Source organism: Amblyraja radiata, chromosome 8 (genome assembly GCF_010909765.2).
Source record: "Amblyraja radiata isolate CabotCenter1 chromosome 8, sAmbRad1.1.pri, whole genome shotgun sequence".
Classification (NCBI taxonomy): domain Eukaryota; kingdom Metazoa; phylum Chordata; class Chondrichthyes; order Rajiformes; family Rajidae; genus Amblyraja; species Amblyraja radiata.
In genome coordinates, this window is record NC_045963.1 from 25,715,436 (window position 1) to 25,735,365 (window position 19,930).

The following is a 19,930-nucleotide window of genomic DNA, read 5'->3' on the forward strand; positions in this document are numbered from 1 at the left end:
GCACTGTCTGGTCCACCTGTGGCCATCATTATAGATCCCTCAGTGACCTCACCAATCACAGCAGAAGCCACTAAAATAGAATGGCACCAAGAAGACAATGATAACATTCTCAATTGCCAACCACAGAATGTCCAATATACCACTGACCACAAAGTGTCCAATTTAGTTGCATAAAGGAAGTTCCCAAACTGTGTTGCATCATTATCTTCCTGGAATTGAGATATTTTTGTGCAGGGGCGCTGTCATTTCTATCTTTTATTTTATTTTCAGTTAGTCCAAAGTTTTGTGTTGGGGGAAACTTTTACTTTTCTATGTGGGGGAGGGGGGCATGGTAAGGGGGAAACCGTTTCCCAGTCTCTTCCTGGCGGGGACGCGACTATTTCTCCGAGTCGCGTCCTCGCCCCCCACCTCGCGGCCTACCAGCTGGATCGGAGCGGCCTTTTCTGCCGGGGACCGAGTACCGGACCAGGGCTGCTACAGCGGCGGCGCAGCGCTGGAGTCACCGCGGAGCGGGCGATGCCTACCTGGGTCGTCGTTTGGAGCTCCGGAGGTTTGGGCCGCTGCTCCAACATCGTGGAGCTCTGGTGCGGAGAGCTTCCAACGCGGGCGGCGCTGACCGTCATCGTGGAGTCCTGGGGCGCCTTGCAGAGGGTCAGCAGCAGGTCTCCACCCGGCGCGGCCTACGGACTGTGGAAGCCGCCGACTCCGGTAGGAGGGGGCCGACTCTGGTGTCCACGCCGCTGAGGACGTCCCGCAGCCCCGACGTCGGACTTGCAACACCCCGGCGAGCGGTCCTGGACATCGGGCCGCCCATAGTTGCAACTGCGGAGGGCTTAGGGAGGCCCTGACCACGGGGCCCTGACCACGGGGAACAGTGGAGGAAGAAGACTGACTTTGGTGCCTTCCCACACAGTGGGAAACTTTGATTCTGCTGTGTGGGGATGTTTTGTGTTAAATTCTATAGTGTGTTGAGTCCTGTTTATTTTTATTGTATGGCTGTATGGGAATTCATTTCACTGTGCCATCTGGCACATGTGACAATTAAATCTATCTTGAATCTTTTGGGAGGTTTGAATGTTTGTTGCATGCAGTTACTTTTTGCTGGCCTATCTTTTCTATTTATACTACCCCCAGGTTTGATCCTGACCTACGGGAAATTTTACAAAGGACAATTAACGTACAAACCTGCACGTCTTTGGGATGTGGGAGAAAACCGGAGCACCTGGAGGTCAGAGTCAGGATCGGACCAGGGTCTCTGGCGCTGTAAGACAGCAACTCTACTGCTGCGCTACCATTAAGCTCTACAGTAATATTAGGAGTTGGAGTTATGATGAGGTTCAGCTTCTTTGGTTATCTTTGTCTCAGGCTGAATTTAGCTGTCACTCTCACAAGCGATGAAGTGGATCACAGTGTTTGCTCGACAGTTGTTCTATAAAGAACTACCAAACAGCTGCAACATGGGAGTTAATTCATGGCCAGTGAACCAAATTAGAGTCAAATCCCACTGGACTCCAGGGCTGAGCTGAAATCTGTTGCACTTGGCATCCAAGACATGACCCCATTCATCTGAAGAAGCAAGGAGGAGGGGCGGGGGGGAAGCTGGCAGTGGGTGGGTCTGGGCAAAGCCTGGTGGGCATTTAGTTTAGTTTAGTGTCCTGTCCTGTGTACTAAGTTACAGTGAGAAGCTTTTGTTGCGTGCAACCAGACAGCAGGAAGACAAACGTGATTACAATCAAGTCATCTACAATGTACAGATAACTGATACAGGGAATAATGTAAGAAATGCTGCCGTTGGAGTAGAGATTTAAAAGAGTGGAGCGATTGTAATGCGTGAATGCAGATCCACTTCTGTGATCGGCGCACAGTCGTCTGGCTTGGGCGCCATCTTGGATGGGTGGATACAGATGAGGGGGGGGGGGGGAGGGCAAAAGTTGTGAGATAAGGATAGAAGAGGTTCGAACTGTGAGGCCAGAGGAAGGAATATAGGTTGAATTGGAGAGGGAAGGTGAAAACATTCCTTGGAGTGCAGGAGCATGAAGGGTGACCTTATAGAGGTGTATAAAATCATGAGGGGAATAGATAGGGTTGATGCAGAGGCTTTTACCCAGAGTAGCAGAATCGAGAACCATTGGACATATGTTTAAGATGAAGGGGGAAGATTTAATACGAATCCGAGGGGCAATCTTTTTACACAAAAGGCGGTAGGTGTATTGAACAAGCTGCTGGAGGAGGTATTTGAGGCAGGTACTATCACAATGATTAAAAAACATTTGGATAGGTACATGGATAGGATAGGTTTAGAGGGATATGGGCCAACCGCAGGCAGGTGGAACTAATGTAGAAGGGGAATGTTGGATGGCATGGGCAAGTTGGGCCGAAGGGCCTGTTTCTACGCTGTATGACTCTAAAATGGGGTCAGTCCAGGTGGGCCTGTATTCGCTGGTTTAGAAGAATAAGGGAGATTTCATTGAAACCTACCGAATAATGAAAGGCCTAGAGTGGATGTGGAGAAGATGTTTCCAGTAGAGGGAAAGTCCAGAACCATAGGTCTCAGAATAAAAGGATGTACCTTTACAATGCAGAGGAGTTTGTTTAGCCAGAGGGTTGTGAAATTGTGGAATTCACTGCCACAGACAGCAGTGAAAGCCAAGTCACAGATTATTTAATAGTAAGGGCGTCAAAGGTTACAGGAAGAAGGCAGGAGAATGGGGTTGAGAGGGAAAAATAGATCGGCGACGATCGAATGGCGCAACAGAACTGATGGGGCCCAATGACCTAATTCTGCTCCTACGTCTTATGGCCTCAGAGGTTGTTTGCAGGTTATTTATCTAACATTGGAGAATTCAATATTCATATGACGACAGACACAAAGTGCTGGAGTAACTCAGTTACTCAGCGGGTCAGATAGCATCTCCGGAGACCACGGATAGTGACGTTTTGGGTCAGGCCTTTCTTCAGACTGTGCAAGTCGTTGAACTGGTCAAGCGTCAAAGTGTAAATAGTCATGACAACTGCCTGCCTATCACCATGGTAACAAGCATGAGCAACAATTGACACATGACCCCACTGAAGATTTGCAACTGGTAATCGATACCAGTAATCAATCTTTCACCATTCCAAATACATTCGGCAAGTAAAATTATCACAATTTTCCATGCTTCACATCTGCTTAGTACAGTGCTCATGTAAAACTAGCAGTAAAACTGAGACTCAGAAGTTTCTGCAGATGATGAACACAGAGTTCAGTCTATGTTATACATTCAATTGGAAGTCATGAGATACATGCTTATATTTCTGGCACGTCCACATCCTGTACCCACCCACCCCTTCACCACCAAATCTAACTCACACATACAAATACCTACTATTTGACAAGGCTGTTTGCCGGAAAGGCCTGAAGTCCACAGCTCAATTCTACCCGTTGCACAGGATGTTTTTAAAAGTGTGCTGACAGAAGTTCAGGATATGCACGTCCCTGTTAGAGTGAAGGGCAAAGCAGGCCAACGTAAGGAAGCTTGGCTGACGAGGGAAATTGAGACATTGGTCAAAAACAAGAAGGATGCATGGGACAGGTATAGGCAGCTGGGATCAAGTGCATCCCTGGAGGAGTTTCGGGAACTAAGGACTAAACTGAAAAAGGAAATCAGAAGGGCAAAAAGGGGTCAGGAGATAGCTCTTGCTGGTAGCATTAAGGACAATCCCAAAAGATTTTATAAATACATAAGGGGGAAAAGGGTAATTAGAGAGAGAGTGGGACCTCTCAGGAATCAAAGCGGTCACCTCTGTGTGGAGCCACAGGAGATGGGCAAGGTCCTCAATTAGTATTTCTCCTCTGTATTTACCGAGGAGAAAGGTAGTAGGGCAAAGGAACTTGGGGCAGTCAAGTGTCTTGAGAGCAGTCATTGTTACCGTCGAAGAAGTACTGAAGGTACTATCGTGTATGAAAGTAGACAAATCTTCAGGGCCTGATCTGATATATCCGAGGACAATGTAGGAAACGAGGAAACTGGTTGAAATTTACAAGTTGTCCATAAATACAGGAGAGTGCCCGAAGATTGGAGGGTGGCAAATGTTGTACCTCTATTCAAGAAGGGCTGCAGGGAAAATGTTGGGAACTATAGGCCGGTGAGCTTAACATCTATTGGAAAGTTACTGGAGAGTATTCTGAGGAATAGGTGACGTTTCGGGTCGGGACCCTTCTTCAGACTAAGAGTCAGGAGGAGGGAAACTAGAGGTATGAGAAGGTACAGAACAAGATAGACACAAAATGCTGGAGTAACTCAGCGGGATAGGCAGCATCTCTTGAGAGAAGGAATGGGTGGCGTTTCGGGTCGAGACCCTTCTTCAGACTGATGTACAGACAAGGTACAGAACAAAGCAGAGCCTGCATTGCTGACTCAAGAAAGGTAGAGCCCACAATGGTCTACTTTGGTTGGGGACGAGGTGATAACAAATTTGAAATTAGCAAGACGACTAGGGTGGGGGTGGGTCGGAGAGAGAGAGAATGCATGGGTTATTTAAAGTTAGAGAAATCAATATTCATGCCGCTAAAGATACCCAAAGTTTGTTTGAGATGATGAAAGTAGCTCTATTATTCCCATCGTTTTTAATCATAATTAGACATAGGTGGGATAACTATTTTAAAGCAAGAATTAAGTTAAGAAAAAACTATGAAGGATTTGTCAGCACATTCGTTGGCATTACTGGAACATGATATTGTTGCCTTAATACTTCCCTTTTTATCAATCTGTTCCAACCTCAGCCCTGGTGTGGCAGTGAACCCTGCCAAACTCCACATCAGCAGAAATGCACTTCTTGACTGTAAATTACTGAAGAAGAAGATTTGACTTTATTGCCTTCCATCACAGTGAGAAACGTGGAGAATCTGCTGTGGTGGATGTTTATGTTAACTTTTATGTAGTTGTGTGTCTCGTTGCTTTTTTTTAGCATGGCTGTATGGTAATACAGGGGGGTATAGTAATTCGCATATCACTGTACCCTAATTGGTACACGTGACAATAAAAGGCTTTTGAAACCTTTGAACAAGTAAAGTGCTGGCAACATGCTCCAACTTTGACGAGGAGTTAAAATCATAGTTCACGTCCATTACTAGTGGCAACAGGGTTATGTTTTTTGTATTGTAATGACTCTCTCTCTGTCTCTCTGTCAATAACTTGTCTCTCTGTCAAACATCTCGCAAATACATTCATAATCGCCCTGACAACAGCAACACAAATTGGGTCTGAAGAAGGGTTTTGACCCGAAACGTTGCCTATTTCCTTCGCTCCATAGATGCTGCCGCACCCGCTGAGTTTCTCCAGCATTTTTGTCTACCTTCGATTTTCCAGCATCTGCAGTTCCTTCTTAAACAAATTGGGACACTACTTCAAAGCCTTAGGGTCCACCTTCACGTGTAAATTTGGAAAATGAAAGTCATGTTTTATGGATGAGGTGGAGGATTTATAGAGTCATGGAGTCATGGGGTATGGCACAAAGACAGGCCCTTCGGCCCAATGGGTCCACGCTGACCATTTACACTAACCATACATCAGGAAGCACACATTTGGAGTTCTGGTTGCCCCATATCAGGAAGGATGTGTAGGCTTTGGAGAGGGTGCAGATGAGGTCTATCAGAATGCTGACTGAATTGGGTGGGGTAATATCTACAAGGAAAGGTTAGGCAACCCTGTATTTCTCTAGAACATCAGTGGTTGTAGAGAGACCTGATAGAAGTATATACATTTATGACAGGGATAGTTAGGGCAGATGGTCTTTTTTTCCCCTCAGAGTGGAAATTTAAAATAAGAGAGGGCATAGCTTTAAGGTGAGAATGCCGAAGTTTAAAGGAGATGTAAGAGGCAAGTATTTTTGTTAAAACATGTTGCCAGGTTGGTGAAGGAGGCAGAAATGAAAGTGACCTTAAGAGGCTTTTAGAAAGGCACAAGGACATATAGAGAAGGGTGAGATATGGATCACGTGCAGGCAGAGGAGATTAGTTTATCTTGGCATCATGTTCGGCATGGACATTGTGGGCCGAAGGGCCTGATCCTGTGCTATGCTGTTATTTCAATCCCTTTTTTATTTATTCTTCCCACATTCTTATCAACCACCCCCAGATCCTGCCTATCACCTACACACTGGTGGCAATTTACACAGGCCAATTCGCCCATTGTCTTTGGGATGTGGGAAGAAACCGGAGCACACAGAAGAAGGTGAAAACTTAATGCAGACGGCCCCAAAGGTCAGGATTGGATCCAGAAAACTGCGGCAATCCAGGCAGCGGCACTGCACCACCAAATGAAACCAGAGAGGTTGATAGGAGACACAAGGAACTGCATTCGCTGGTTAATACACAAAATGACACAAAGTGCTGGAGTAACTCAGCGGATCAGGCAACATCTCTGGAGAACATGAAAAAGCGATGTTTGAGGTCGGGAGCCTTCTCCAGGCTGGTCAGACTGGACGTATATGGACTTTCAAAAGGCAAATATCAATCCTGTCAGCAAAGTGGAAACTCTTGAATAAAAAGGGAAATTTCTTAAGCAATTGGCTAAGGCTCAGAAAAAAACTGACTGCTTCATAAGTCGGAGGAAGATTCACTGTGGGGTTCCCCAGTAGTTGGAACTGGGATGACTATTTTCTATAATAAGTGCAAATGACTTAATCTAGAGTGTACAACGCACAATTTCAAGATATTCTGATATCTTAAAACATGGAACTGCAATAAACAGTGAGGGGGTTTCAAATTAATTCACACGGGTTGGTGGACTGGTCAGATACACAACAGGTAAGTAAAGCTCAAAGTGCTGGAGTAACTCAACGGGTGAGGCACCATCTGTGGAGGGGAATGAACAGGTGACGTTTCAGGCTGGGACCCTTCTTCAGACCGATTGTGGAGTGGGAGGGAAATAGTTGTAAAAAGCAGGCGGGGCAAGCGTGCCAACTTACAGGTTTGCAACAGAGCTACAATAAAATCAAGTGCACAAACCATTTTAGTTTAGTAAAAGAGCCACATTTGTGGTAACCTCCCATTTAATCAATTGTAATCACATACAGGTGAATTCAAAATACGGCAGATGGCGGGAACCTGAAATAAAAACAATATTGGAAAACACAGTGAAGCCACGATTTCCTCCTGCTTGGTCAAATTTAGTGCATTGAAGTTGTTGCTCTGGGGCCTTCACACTGGGGCCACTGAATGCAGGTTAGTTGATACTTTTGTGGAACACCTCCATCTCAGTGTAGCCACTCCATTCTGCCCTCCGCAGAATCACCCCTTTCCGCCTTCCGCAGGGAATGTTCCCTCCACAACTCCCTGGTTAACTCATCTCTTCCCACCCGAACCACACCCTCCCAGGTACCTTCCCCTGTGACTGCAGGAAATGCAACACCTGTCCCTATATCTCCCCCCGCAACTCTGTCCAGGGACCCCGACAGTCCTTGCAGGTTTGGCAGAGGTTCACTTGCACCTCCTCCAACCTCATCTATTGTGTCCATTGTTCAAGATGTGGACTTATACATCAGTGATATCAAAAGTAGACTGGGTGATCATTTAGCTGAACACCTTCGCTCAGTCTGTCTGGATCTACCTGATCTCCCAGTTGCAAAACACTTTAATTCTCCTTCCCATTCCCACATTTTTGTCCTAGGTCTCCTCCCTTGTCAGAGTGATCTAAATGCAATTTGAAGGAAAAGCATCTCATATTTCATTAGGGCAGCTTACAGTCCAGTGATGAATATTAATTTCTCTAATTTCGTAACCCAGGCATTCCCTCTCTCTCCATCCCTCCCCCACCAAGTCATTCCAGCTTCTTGCTTTTACCCAACAAACACCTAACAATGGCCTGTTTCCTTTATCATTGTGACTTTTTTGCATATCCTTCCCTCATTGTTCTATATCTCTCTACATCAGCGTCTATATATCTTGTTTCCCTTTCCCGTTGACTTTCAGTCTGAAGAAGGGTCTCGTCCCGAAACATCACCTATTCCTTCTCTCCAGAGATGCTGCCTGTCCTGCTGAGTTTATCCAGCTTTTTGTGTCTATCCTCAGCCTTGATTAGGTGTTCAAGTCCCCTGATGATAACGCTTTATCTAATCTACTACTAACTAATCAAAAAGTATTTTCTGTTGTTTTAAAGCAGAGAAGAATGATACATAATTGTTCTGCTATTGGGGCGCAGCAGGTAGAGCTGCTGCCTCACAGCGTCAGAGACCCGGGTTCGATCCTGACCTTGGTTTCCTCCCACATCACAAAGATGTGCGGGTTTTAGGTTAATTGGCTTCTGTTAATTGCCCTCTTGTGTGTAGGAAGCGATTGAGAAAGTGGGATAACATAGAATTAGCATGATGGTCGGCATGGACTTGGTGGGCCGAAGGGTCTGTTTCCATGCTATAGCTCTGAATTAAATTAATAATACAGGACCACCCTCAACTGCAGTGGACTGGAGACCGGGCCAGGGAACAGTTCAAAGCATCAACGCAGCGGTCCAAACCAATTGGATGTTTAGTTTAGAGATACAGCATGGAAACGGGCCCTTCGGCTCACCAAGCCCACTCGACCAATGATAACCCATTCACACTTGTGCTATGTTATCCCACTTACAACTTTCTGATGCCTCAAACTGTGCTAGAAGCCATTCATTACAGGAAAGCAATGGGTCAGCACTGTCAGGACAATCCCAGTGATCAGCCAGCTAAGCAGGCTCAGGCCTGGCCAGCATTTGGATGGGAAGTTACAAGGATGTACAAGATGCAGTCAACTCACTTCATGGGCACACGGATGATCCAACCTGCAGAGTGGATTTGACAAGAGTTCCAGTCACATTGATGGAAAAGTGCTTTATTTCACAGGTATCGTGTACAGATTTTTACCAACTTCAAAGGATGATAACATTTCGAGAGGTTTGACAGCAAGAACGTATTTTCCCCAACGTGGCAATATCAAAGACTAGAAGGCATGGCTTTATGGTTAGTGGAGCAAAGTTTAAAGGAGATGTGCCAGGCAAGTATTTTTCAGACAGAGTGCTGGGTGCTTGGAACACTGCCAGAGTGTGGTGATGAAGGCAGATACGATAGTTGTATTGAATATAGTTTCACATAGGCACATGGATGTGCAGGGAATGGAGGGTTATGGATTACATGCAGGCAGAGAACATTAGTTGATCGTGGCATCACGCTCGGCACAGACATCGTGGGCCAAAGGGCCTGTCCATGTGCTGTGTACTCTGATTAAAACTAGTCGAAACCAACGAGAGGATGCAGACAAATAAAATTCTGACGAGGTTAAAAATGGTGACTAACAGCATGACCAAAGATAAACTGCACCCACGTGGAAAAAGTCACACACACTCAACCTTACACTGAACCAGCTCAACCTACAAAAAGGTTGCCTCAACATGCACCTACTGTATATAACGCAGCCCACTCAAGGACAACTCGAGATCGAAATCACTCAACTCAAAGTTCAGTTGAGCCATCTCAGCTAAACCCACTGAGTTTCTTGATAAGATCATTCACATTTCAATGTTTCCTGGTGGCCTGTCATAACTGTGCTCCAAAAAGCAACTAGATTACAAGCAATTACATTTATTTGTCCCCACAAAACGGTCTGATCCCCCCTGCCCCCATTCCCGAATTACTTGACTCATCTTGAGGTCTGACTCACCAACTGCAAACCGCACTCACTTCAGGCCGTTTCCAATTCATATGTCCCACAGGTTTAGGCTTAGGTTTATTTTTGTCACGTGTACCGAGTACAGCAAAAAGGCTTGTTTTGTATGCTATCCAATCAAATCATATACTACTATATGTAAATACTATCAAGCCAAGCTCAAGTACAATAGGTAGAGCCAAGGGGAAGATACAGAGTGCAAAATATACAGTAGTTCTCAGCATTGCAGGATAATAGTTCCTTAGACAAAGTCTAATGCCCACAATGGGGTAGAGGTGAATCAGACAGTAATCTAGCTTATGGAAGAGCTGTACTGAGGCCTGATAACAGAAGGGTAGAAGCTGTTCCCAAGTGTGATGGTACTTGCTTTCAAGCTTCAGTACCGTCTACCCGATGGGAGCGGGAAGAAGGAGGAATGACCGGGGTGGGACAAGTCTTTGATTACGTTGGCTGCTTTTCTCAAGGCAATGTGTAGTGCAGATGGAGTCCATGGCGGGGAGTCTGATCTGTGTGATGGGCTGAGTTACATTCACAACTCTGCAATTTCTTGCGGTCTTGGGCAGAGCTGTTTCCAAACCAAGCTGTGATGTAACCTGACAGTATGCTTTCTACCAGGAAATGTGAGTCACAGCTCCACAGACAAACCCAATCTACTTCCACTGCATTCACTTACACTCAAAGCGCACACACACACACTCACTCGCACACACACAAAGAATTTCACTGTGACATGTCAAATGTGATAACAAAGTATCATTCAATCATTCATGCACACACACACACACGCACACACACACACACACAAAGCGCACGCACATACACACACACACACAAACGCACGCATACATGCACGCACCCACTCACCCCACCTGCCCCAGCAGATGGCAACCTCTAGCCAGTGGCAACTGATGACAACTATAGCTCCCTAACTACCAAGACAGCAAATCTAGGAAAACTGGGCATTAAACCTTCTCTGTTTAATAATATTAAAATGCTTCCCAATCTGCTGAGTGCTGTTACTCACTTCTGATTATCACTTCCGCATGTATGACAATGTGCGACTCAAATCAGTTACATAACTTCAGAACATCCAAACTTTAATACCAAGGTACAAAGAAAAATCATATTTTGTACAAGTGACATACTGAAAATATTCTTCACATCAACTGAAATATCATTTGCATTACTATTCAGCGGTAAATGTGCGCTCTCACCTTATGATACTTGGCTCCAGTGTCATTTTGAAAGAGTGTAAGGCACTTGCTGTCCAGCCTCCAGTAATGTCTTTTCCTCTGTTAGAAGAGATAGATAAATCATTGTGAATTGATCTATTATTCAATTTCAAGAACATGTCAGGTTTATTTTTAATTGGAAAAACAAGCCTGTTTTAGGCATTATTCCAGATTACATCCAGATATTCACAGACACAAATATTCCACATTGATACCTGCAACAATGTACCTTAATAGAACAAGACAGATTAGTATGGGTGTCAGGGGTTATGGGGCAAAGGCAGGAGAATGAGAGGGAAAAATAGATCAGCCCATGATTGAATGGTTGTCGTAGACTTGATGGGCCAAATTTCAAATTTAATCCTTTTTTCATCACCAGATTCTAGAGTCAAGGGCGTTTTATTGTCATCTGTCCCAGACAGAACAATTTTGAACATTGAGAAAATCACAGGTTTCTGAATTAGCAAGAAATAGACAGACCACATTAATATGTAATTTTGAAAGGGATCCTTTCAAACTCCCGCCGATTTCTTGCAAACCAGCGACATGTGAAGGTAAAATGACAAAGACAAACTTTGTAGAGCAAGGCTCTCAATTAGCTGAGTAACCTCAACATGTCCCATTTATACAGGGGTTCCATAAATACGACAGTTATACCTGAGAACAGGAGGACTGGGCAAGTTAAACGGCATCCTTACAAATAGCGAATAGGCACTGGAGATATACAGTGGCAAAAATGAAAGCTGTAGCAAAACTGTTCAGCCCTTGAAAGACCTGAACAATCTTAAGAGTCGAGAGTGTTTTAATGTCATAGGTTCCAAAATGGCAAAGCGATACAGTTGCTGCCTTACAGCGCCAGAGATTCAGGTTCGATCTTGACTATGGATGCTGTCTGTGTGGAGTTTGTTCATTCTCCCTGTGATTGCATGGGTTTTCTCCAGGTGCTCCGATTTTCTCCCACACTTCAAAGAAGTATATGTTTGTAGGTTAATTGGCTTCGGTAAAATTGTAAATTTATCCCGAGTGTGTAGGATAGTGCTAGTGTAAGGGGATCGTGGGTTGACGCAAACTCGGTGGGCCGATGGGGCTTGTATCACTAAAGTCTAAAGAAATGGGACAATTAAATCCATCCCTCCACTCGGAACATTGCTCTCTCTCCCCATCCCCCCACTTGGAAAAAGGGCAGAGTCCCCCTAGTCCTCACCTTCCACCCCACTAGCCGTCACATACACCATTAGTCCTCCGTCATTTTCGCCACCTCCAACGTGATCCCACCAATCGCCACATCTTCCTATCTCCCCCGTCTGCTTTCTGCAAAGACCGCTCCTTCCGTAACTCCCTGGTCAATTCTTCCCTTCCCTCCAGCACCACCCCCTCCCCGGGCCCTTTTCCTTGCAACCGCAGGAGATGCTACACTTGTCGCTTTACCTCCCCCCTCGACTCCATTCAAGGACCCAAGCTGTCGTTCCAGGTGCGACAGAGGTTCACCTGCACCTCCTCCAACCTCATCTATTGCATCCGCTGCTCTAGATGTCTGCTGATCTACATCGGTGAGACCAAGCGTAGGCTTGCCGATTGTTTCGCCGAACACCTCCGCTCTGTCCGCATTAACCAATCTGATCTCCCTATGGCTCAGCACTTCAACTCCCCCTCCCATTCCGAATCCGACCTTTCTATCCTGGGCCTCCTCCATTGCCAGAGTGAGCACCACAGGAAACTGGAGGAGCAGCACCTCATATTCCGCTTGGGCAGTCTGCATCCCGGTGGCCGGTACATTGACTTCTCAATTTCTGGTAGCCCTTGCTGTCTCCTCCCCTTCTCAGCTCTCCCTCAGCCCTCTGGCTCCTCCTCTTCCTTTCTTCTTCCCGCACCCCCTCCACCCTGCATCAATCTGAAGAAGGGTTTCGGCCCGACATGTTGCCTATTTCCTTGGCTCCATAGATGCTGCCATACCCGCTGAGTTTCTCCAGCAATTTTGTCTACCTTCGATTTTCCAGCATATGCAGTTCCTTCTTGAACAATTAAATTCTTATTTGCAGCAGCGGCCCACAGGTTGTAAGCTAATTACCATTAAAGGCAAAGCTGTCGTTAGGTTATCCAACTATGCTCTAGAATGCATCTCAAAGGCAATTTCACAATGAGAAAACAAGTCATTCTAATCCAATGTTTGCAGCAGTTAAATCAATGCGAACACAGATGGGACACCTTTGCAACCTTTGACACCATTATCAAATTGCACCGCAGCCAAATTGCAAAACGTGGGGAGAAGCAATATTCAATTATACTTTATTATTGTCACATGTTTATAGGTATAGTGAAAGGCTATATTTGGCATACAACCTGGTAAAATCATGTAGCAGACCTCACCGAGGCAGTACGCATGTGTCACCATGATTTGGCGCTGACACAGTTACAAAAGTTCACCGAAGATTTTACCAAAACAGTTCACCGAATAGAACGCATTGATACATACAAGGTATGATGAGTACTTGGAATGTTGACTCATTTATATATGTCCTTTTATCTAGAATATGTCCTCAGAGACTCGCAACCAAGCCATTGAAACAGATATTAAAGATTACTTGAAAAAAAGAGATGCATTTTAAAGAGATTAACTAAAGACATGATCACCAAAGGTCTCACAGCGCCACAGACCCGGGTCCTGACCTCGGGTGCGATTCCTCTGTATCGCTAAACTAAGCTAAACAGAGGAACGTTTGGCATTAAACATGACATTTTAAATTTAAGTTTAAATTTAGATTTAATGAACAATGCATTCTCCAATTTTAGGTGACCCTTACAAACCGCACCCTACATGCCTCCTTCCTTCCCCCTCCCTCCCCGTGCCTCACCTGGACGCACCTATTTCCCCCCTCCCTACCCATATTCTTTCTGCTGGCTTCACAATTCCCAACTCTTCATTCCTTTTGTCTCACACCTTCTGTTTTAATCTCTGGCCTTTGTTACAACCATCTGTCTATCCAACCCCGCCTCGCCTGTGTCTACCTATCGCCTGCCATACTTCGTCCTGCTTCTCTTCCCTCACAGCTTTCCCCACCCCCTCCCACTCCACCATCTGGAGTCCCAAACTGAATCACCACCACCTATCCATGTTCTACAGAGATGCTGCCTGACCCGCTGAGTTACGCCAGCACTTTGTGTCCATTTTGGCCTATATTTAAGGTTTAGGTTTATTATTGTTACGTGTATCAAGGTAAAGTGAAAAGCTTTTTTTTGCATGCCATCCAAACAGCTCAGATATACAATGCATCGATACAGTCAAATCAACTCTATAATAGATAGATACAAGAGTGCGAAAGGGAAGCTGCATCAGCCAGAACATGGTTAAGACGTAGTATTATCGTAGTATTATTGTAATACAGTGAAGCATTAGATAGCTTTTGATGAGATGTAGGATGGAAGATGTTCTGATGAACTGGAATTTGGAGCCAAAGAGACTCAAAATTAGTAAAGGGTGTCAAAGGTTACGGGGAAAAGGCAGGGGAATGGGGTTGAGAGGGAAAGATAGATTAGCTATGATTGAATGGGAGAGTAGACACGATGGGCCAAATGGCATTCTTCTCCTATGACCTGAAATTGAGCTTGGATAGTGAAAAAAAAAGATGCTAGGAGGTGAGTAGCAAGTGAAGCCTTGGTACGGAGATGACAGAAGTTGGAAAATATGACTAAACACAATAAAAGATCACAGAGTAACCGAGGCTTTAAAAGATAAGGGTGTAATTTGTAATGCAGAGCAACAAGATTATCTGAGTGAGATTATGAACAAGGAACAAGAACAAGTACACAGACAATTAATCTTGGGCTAATCAGGTCCTAATTGTTTTTTAATCTTTTCCTTCAACCAAACTATAAATATGTGTCACTGTGCTGTCTTGATTAATAACTCGTAACAAAAGATCTAGATAAATATTTGGTTAGGACCTCGATCGAGATTCATAAGAATAACAAGCAATAATAATGGAAAGCCATGCAGTAGACAATGTAAATTGATGGCAAGCACCAAAGAGGGGTGCTGATCAAAAATGAGTTGAGGTGGCCACAGGGATTCAGAGCACAGAAATGGAAAATTTGTTTTTAAAAAATCAGAATGCTGGAAGAGGTCAACGGGTTGAGCAGCATCTGTGGAAGCAAAGAGATGGTCGAGTTTTAAGTCAAGACCTTGCATGAGGACTGAATGTAGAGGAAGGATGGCCAGTGTATAGTGAGAGTGGGAGAGAGGGGTGAGATAGAGGATGTCACATAGTCTGTGGGACGGGAAGATCACGGAGGGATAATATCATGGATAAATAGTGCCTAGTTGGGTGGGGGGATTTAATAGGAACCTGAGGGGCACCTTTTTTTTACACAAAGAGTAGTGGGTGCATGGAACGAGCTGCCAGAGGAGGTAGTTGAGGCAGATACTCTCACGGTTTAAGAAACATTTAGACAGGTACATGGATAGGACCATTTTAGAGGGATATGGGCCAAATGCAGGCAGGTGGGATTAGTGTGGATGGGGCACGTTGGTCAGCATGGGCAAGTAGGACCGAAGGGCCTGGTTCCACGCTGCATGACTCTATGGTGGGGAAGGAGGGAGCATTGACACCAAGGCTGGTGGGTGATGGGTGGAACCAGATAAAGGAGGTGATTGATGGTGGGCAGATTTGATCAGGTAAGGGAGCATGATGACTCCAGGTAATAAGGGGATGGATGGATGGATAACCCTGACGCCCGTACTGATCATCCCATACAAAACTCATTGTGGGATTAGTCAGTGCTGCTAACCATGGCTTTTTACCTTTCTGCAAGTGTAGTTAATATTTAGGCCAGTTAGACAGGGTGGTGATGAGAGCATTTGGTGTGCCTGCCTTCATCTGTTGGGGAACGTTAGAACTGCAAATACGTTGGTGATGGCACACTTAGAGGATTGTGTACAGTTCTGGTCAGCAAATTAAAGGAAAGATGTGAGCAAGCTAGAGATGGTGCAAAAAAGATTCTGAAGGATGTTGCCAGGAGTGGAATGCTTGAGTTATAAGGAGAGACTGGTTAGGTTAGGAGCATTTTCCCTGGAGCATAGGAGGCTGAGGGTATCCTTCCAGAAATATGTAAAATCACAAAGGACATAGATGGTGAATGGCAGTCTTTTTGTCAGGGTAGGGCGATCTAAAGCTAGGTTTAAGGTAAGATTTAAAGGGATCCTGAGAGGGATGTTTTCACACAGAGGAATAAGGCGTGTGTGTGGAACAAGCTGCCAGAGGAAGTGGTAGAGGCGGGTACAATTATGACATTTGAAATAAATTTGGATAGGTACATGGATATTCTAGATTTAGAGGGATCTGGGCCAATCACAGGGAAATGAATCTAGCCCCGGCAGGCACCTTGGTCGGTATGAACGAGTTGGGCAGAAGGGCCTGCATCCATGCTGTGCCTGTGACAAGTGTAAGAGGTCTATTTAAATAACATAGTTAATGTCTTTGAGGAAGACTGAAAAGCCCTCGACAAATTATAAGTTTAGTTCAGTTTAGAGATACAGCGCAGAAACATGCCCTCTGGCTCACCGAGTCCACGCAAACCACATTATCCACAAAAACACCAGGGACAATTTACAATTTTTACCAAAGCCAATTAATCTACAAACCTGTATGTCTTTGGAGTGTGGGAGGAAACCGGAGCTCCTAGGGAAAGCCCACACGGTCACAGGGAAAACTACAAGCACCTTGCAGACAGCACACGTAGTCAGAATGAAACCCAGGTCTCTGCACCACTGTGCCGACTGTGACAAGTGTAAGGGGTCTATTTAAATATCACAGTTAATGCCTTTGGGAAAGACTAGAAAGGCTTCTACAAATTATGTCACATCATTCCAAACAAAATGGCAGGATAGGGGTTTTGCATAAGTTCAGGATGCACATACTTTCTTAATCCTGAAAAGAAAATGCATCGAATAAAAGAGGTGAAAAAGTTAACACTACACATTGATCAAGTGACCAAAGTGAAACTCATTTCAAATTTGCAATTTTTTTCAGATGAAATTGTTTATCTAGGTGAAGGATGTCAGAGATAAGCCATGGAAAATAAAAGTCTGGAGGACATACAGTTGCAGATCAGACACATGAGAAACTTTTCTGTACCTCAACGGCAATAATAAGAATCTTTAAATTTTTGTTTAGCATTTCCATTTTCTAATCAACAATTTTTAAAGGGCGTTAATTCCAATGCCAGCCCAAAATTACTATCTTCACTAATATTGGGATGAAAAATACACTCAAATAATAAAATATGTTATTTCTACCCCAACAGAATCACCAAAGTTAGGAATTTCCACTCCTTGGAGGGCTGTTTGATTGATTGATTATTGATTGAAAGGCTTTGGCCCACTGAGTCACCTGTTCACACTAGTTCTTATCCCACTTTTGCATGCGCTCCCTACAAACCAGGGACAATTTAGAGGCCAATTAACCTACAAACCTGCACGTCTTTGGGATGTGGGAGGAAACCATGCGATCACATCCAAATTCCATGGACACAGAACCCAAGGTCTGGATAGAACCTGGGTCTCCGGCACGGTGAGGCAGCAGCTCTACAAGCTGTGTTCATTAACACATCGGTCCCACCGTTCAGAAGTGTTGTCAATTGGCGGCACAGTGGCACAGCGGTAGAGATGTTGCCGTACAGCACCAGAGAGCCTGGTTTGATCTTGACTACGGGTGCTGTCTGCACGGAATTTGTAAGTTCTCCCTGTGACCTCGTGGGTTTTCTCCGTGCTCCAGTTTCCTCCCACATTCCAAAGATATACAGGTTTGTAGGTTAATTGGCTTCTGTTAATTGTAAATTGTCCCTGGTGTGTAGGATAGTGCTAGTGTACGGGGTGATCGCTGGTCGGGAAGGACGCGGTGGGCGGAAAGGCCTGTTTCCACACAGTAAGTCTAAAGCCTAATGTAAAATGAATCATGCTCGACAAATGACATTGCTTATCCCCAGTTAAATACTTGATGCATTCATAGACCATTACGCCATCCTCATTAACAATGTGTTAAAATAAGCAGACAGTACAAAATAATGCAAGCTTATAAAATGAATAGACAAGGACCTGCAGATGTTGGAATCTTGAGCAAAACATGAAGTGCTAAAGGAACTCAGTAGGTCAAGCAGCATCAGTGGAGGGAATGGACAGGCGACGGTTTGGATCTTGACCTTTCTTCAGACTGATGCCAGATGAGGTTTCGGGTTGAGACTCTTGTTTAAACTGAAGAAGGTTTCCGACCCAAAATGTCTCCTGTCCATTCCCACATTTCCTTCCTAGGTGTTTCCTGATCAGTTGAGTTGCCCCAACACTTCATGTTAGTCTAAAGAAGGGTCCTGACCTGAAACGTCACCTATCCATGTTCTCCAGAGATTCTGTCTGACCCGCTGAGTTACTCCAGCACTCTATATATCCTCCTGTTCTGTTTTAGTTTATAAAATGTTTGCTGACAATTTCTGGACCACTATTTTGATTTGTCCATTGGAGCATTGAGTGTTCAAAGCAAAGATTTGTTAAGTCAAGTCCTCAACAAAATAACAGAATTGCAGGAAATCCTAGAGGGAGATTAGGAATTATTTTAGATTTTGTTAAATTACGTTTTTTTTCCTGAACACGAATATATGATAGATAGGCAACATGCAAAGAACATAGAAGTCTTATTTTATATTTATTGGAGATACTTGTGGTGGAGAATGGAATTGAATATATTCTCTTCAAAACCAAGTGAGCATTTCACTATCTCTAGCCAAAAATTAAAGTCTTTACCCAATCTGCCCCAACAATAGACTTTAATTCCTAACCTCCTGTTGTACCATGATCTTTCCCCCAATTCTTCTATCTTGCCATTCTCTAGTTTTACTGAATGTAATACATTTTTCTTTCCGAAGTTAGGAATGAGATTCTGATTGCCCCAATTGTACCATCAGATCAACAACTAGAGAATGGTCCTGATTTACCAATGATACTTTATACCATCAATGATACCATCTAACTCATTGGAGACCCTTGCACTATCTCTAATCGGACTTTATTGGACTTTATCTTGCATTAAACGTTATTCCCTTCATCATGTACCCTGTACAGTGAATTGTGAATTGCAGTCCAGACCATAGCACAAACCGATCTCCTTTCCATTGTCTCCATTTACACTTCACGCTGCCTCGGTAAGGCCACCAACATAATCAAGGACTAGTCTAACCCCGGTTACTCCCTCTTCACCCCTCCACATCAGGCAAGAGGTATAGAAGTATGAATACGCATACCTCCAGATTCAGGGACAGTTTCTTTCCAACTGTTATCAGGCAACTGAGCCATATTATCAACAACTGGAGAGCGGTCCTGAGCTACTATCTACCTCATTGGAGACCCTCGGTCTATATTTAATCAGACTTTACCTTGTACTAAACGTTACTCCCTTTATCGTGTATTTATATACTGTGGATGGCTCGACTGTTAGTCTTTCCGCTGACTCGATAGCACGCAACAAAAGCTTTTCAATGTATCACGTGACAATAAATTAAACTAAAGTAAACTAATCTGAAATTTGTTGCTAGATAGGTAGTATTCATCCTACAATTTGCAAAACAGAAGTGATAGACTAATAGAAAAGAGACCAACTAAAACACATCTATTTTAGAACATAGAACAGTACAGCAATGGAATAGGCCCTTCGGCCCACAATGTCTGTGCCAAACATGATGCCAAAATAAACTTTTCCGTACTAAGTTTCATGTAATTTTTATGAGTATTCTTTTGCCAACTAGAGTTCCATTACTTTAATGACCAAACAATATTTTTACTTGCAACATGCAGTTAATTGCATTTTTTCCAACATTTTTTCTCTTGACAAACCAAAGCACATAATATACTTTGGACCTTGCTAATCGACTTTTCAATGCGGACAAAAGGAAAAAGGTCTCATTAAATATTTGTTTGCCGTTACAGTTAAGAAGCTGATCCCCAGAGATATCGCGATTCAATTAGCACACAGAGTACTGGAGTAAC

The 19,930-nt window shown here is 44.2% G+C and overlaps 1 protein-coding gene across 3 annotated transcripts in view; it reads right to left on the reverse strand.

The window, feature by feature from the left end:
* Positions 1-19,930, reverse strand: part of prkd3 (protein kinase D3) — a 281,534-nt gene that overhangs the window by 53,925 nt on the left and 207,679 nt on the right. For all 3 annotated transcript variants that reach the window (XM_033025439.1, XM_033025437.1, XM_033025438.1), the window contains exon 11: positions 10,885-10,962. In XM_033025439.1, coding sequence (XP_032881330.1) covers positions 10,885-10,962 — 78 coding nt within the window. The remainder of the gene's footprint in view (positions 1-10,884; positions 10,963-19,930) is intronic.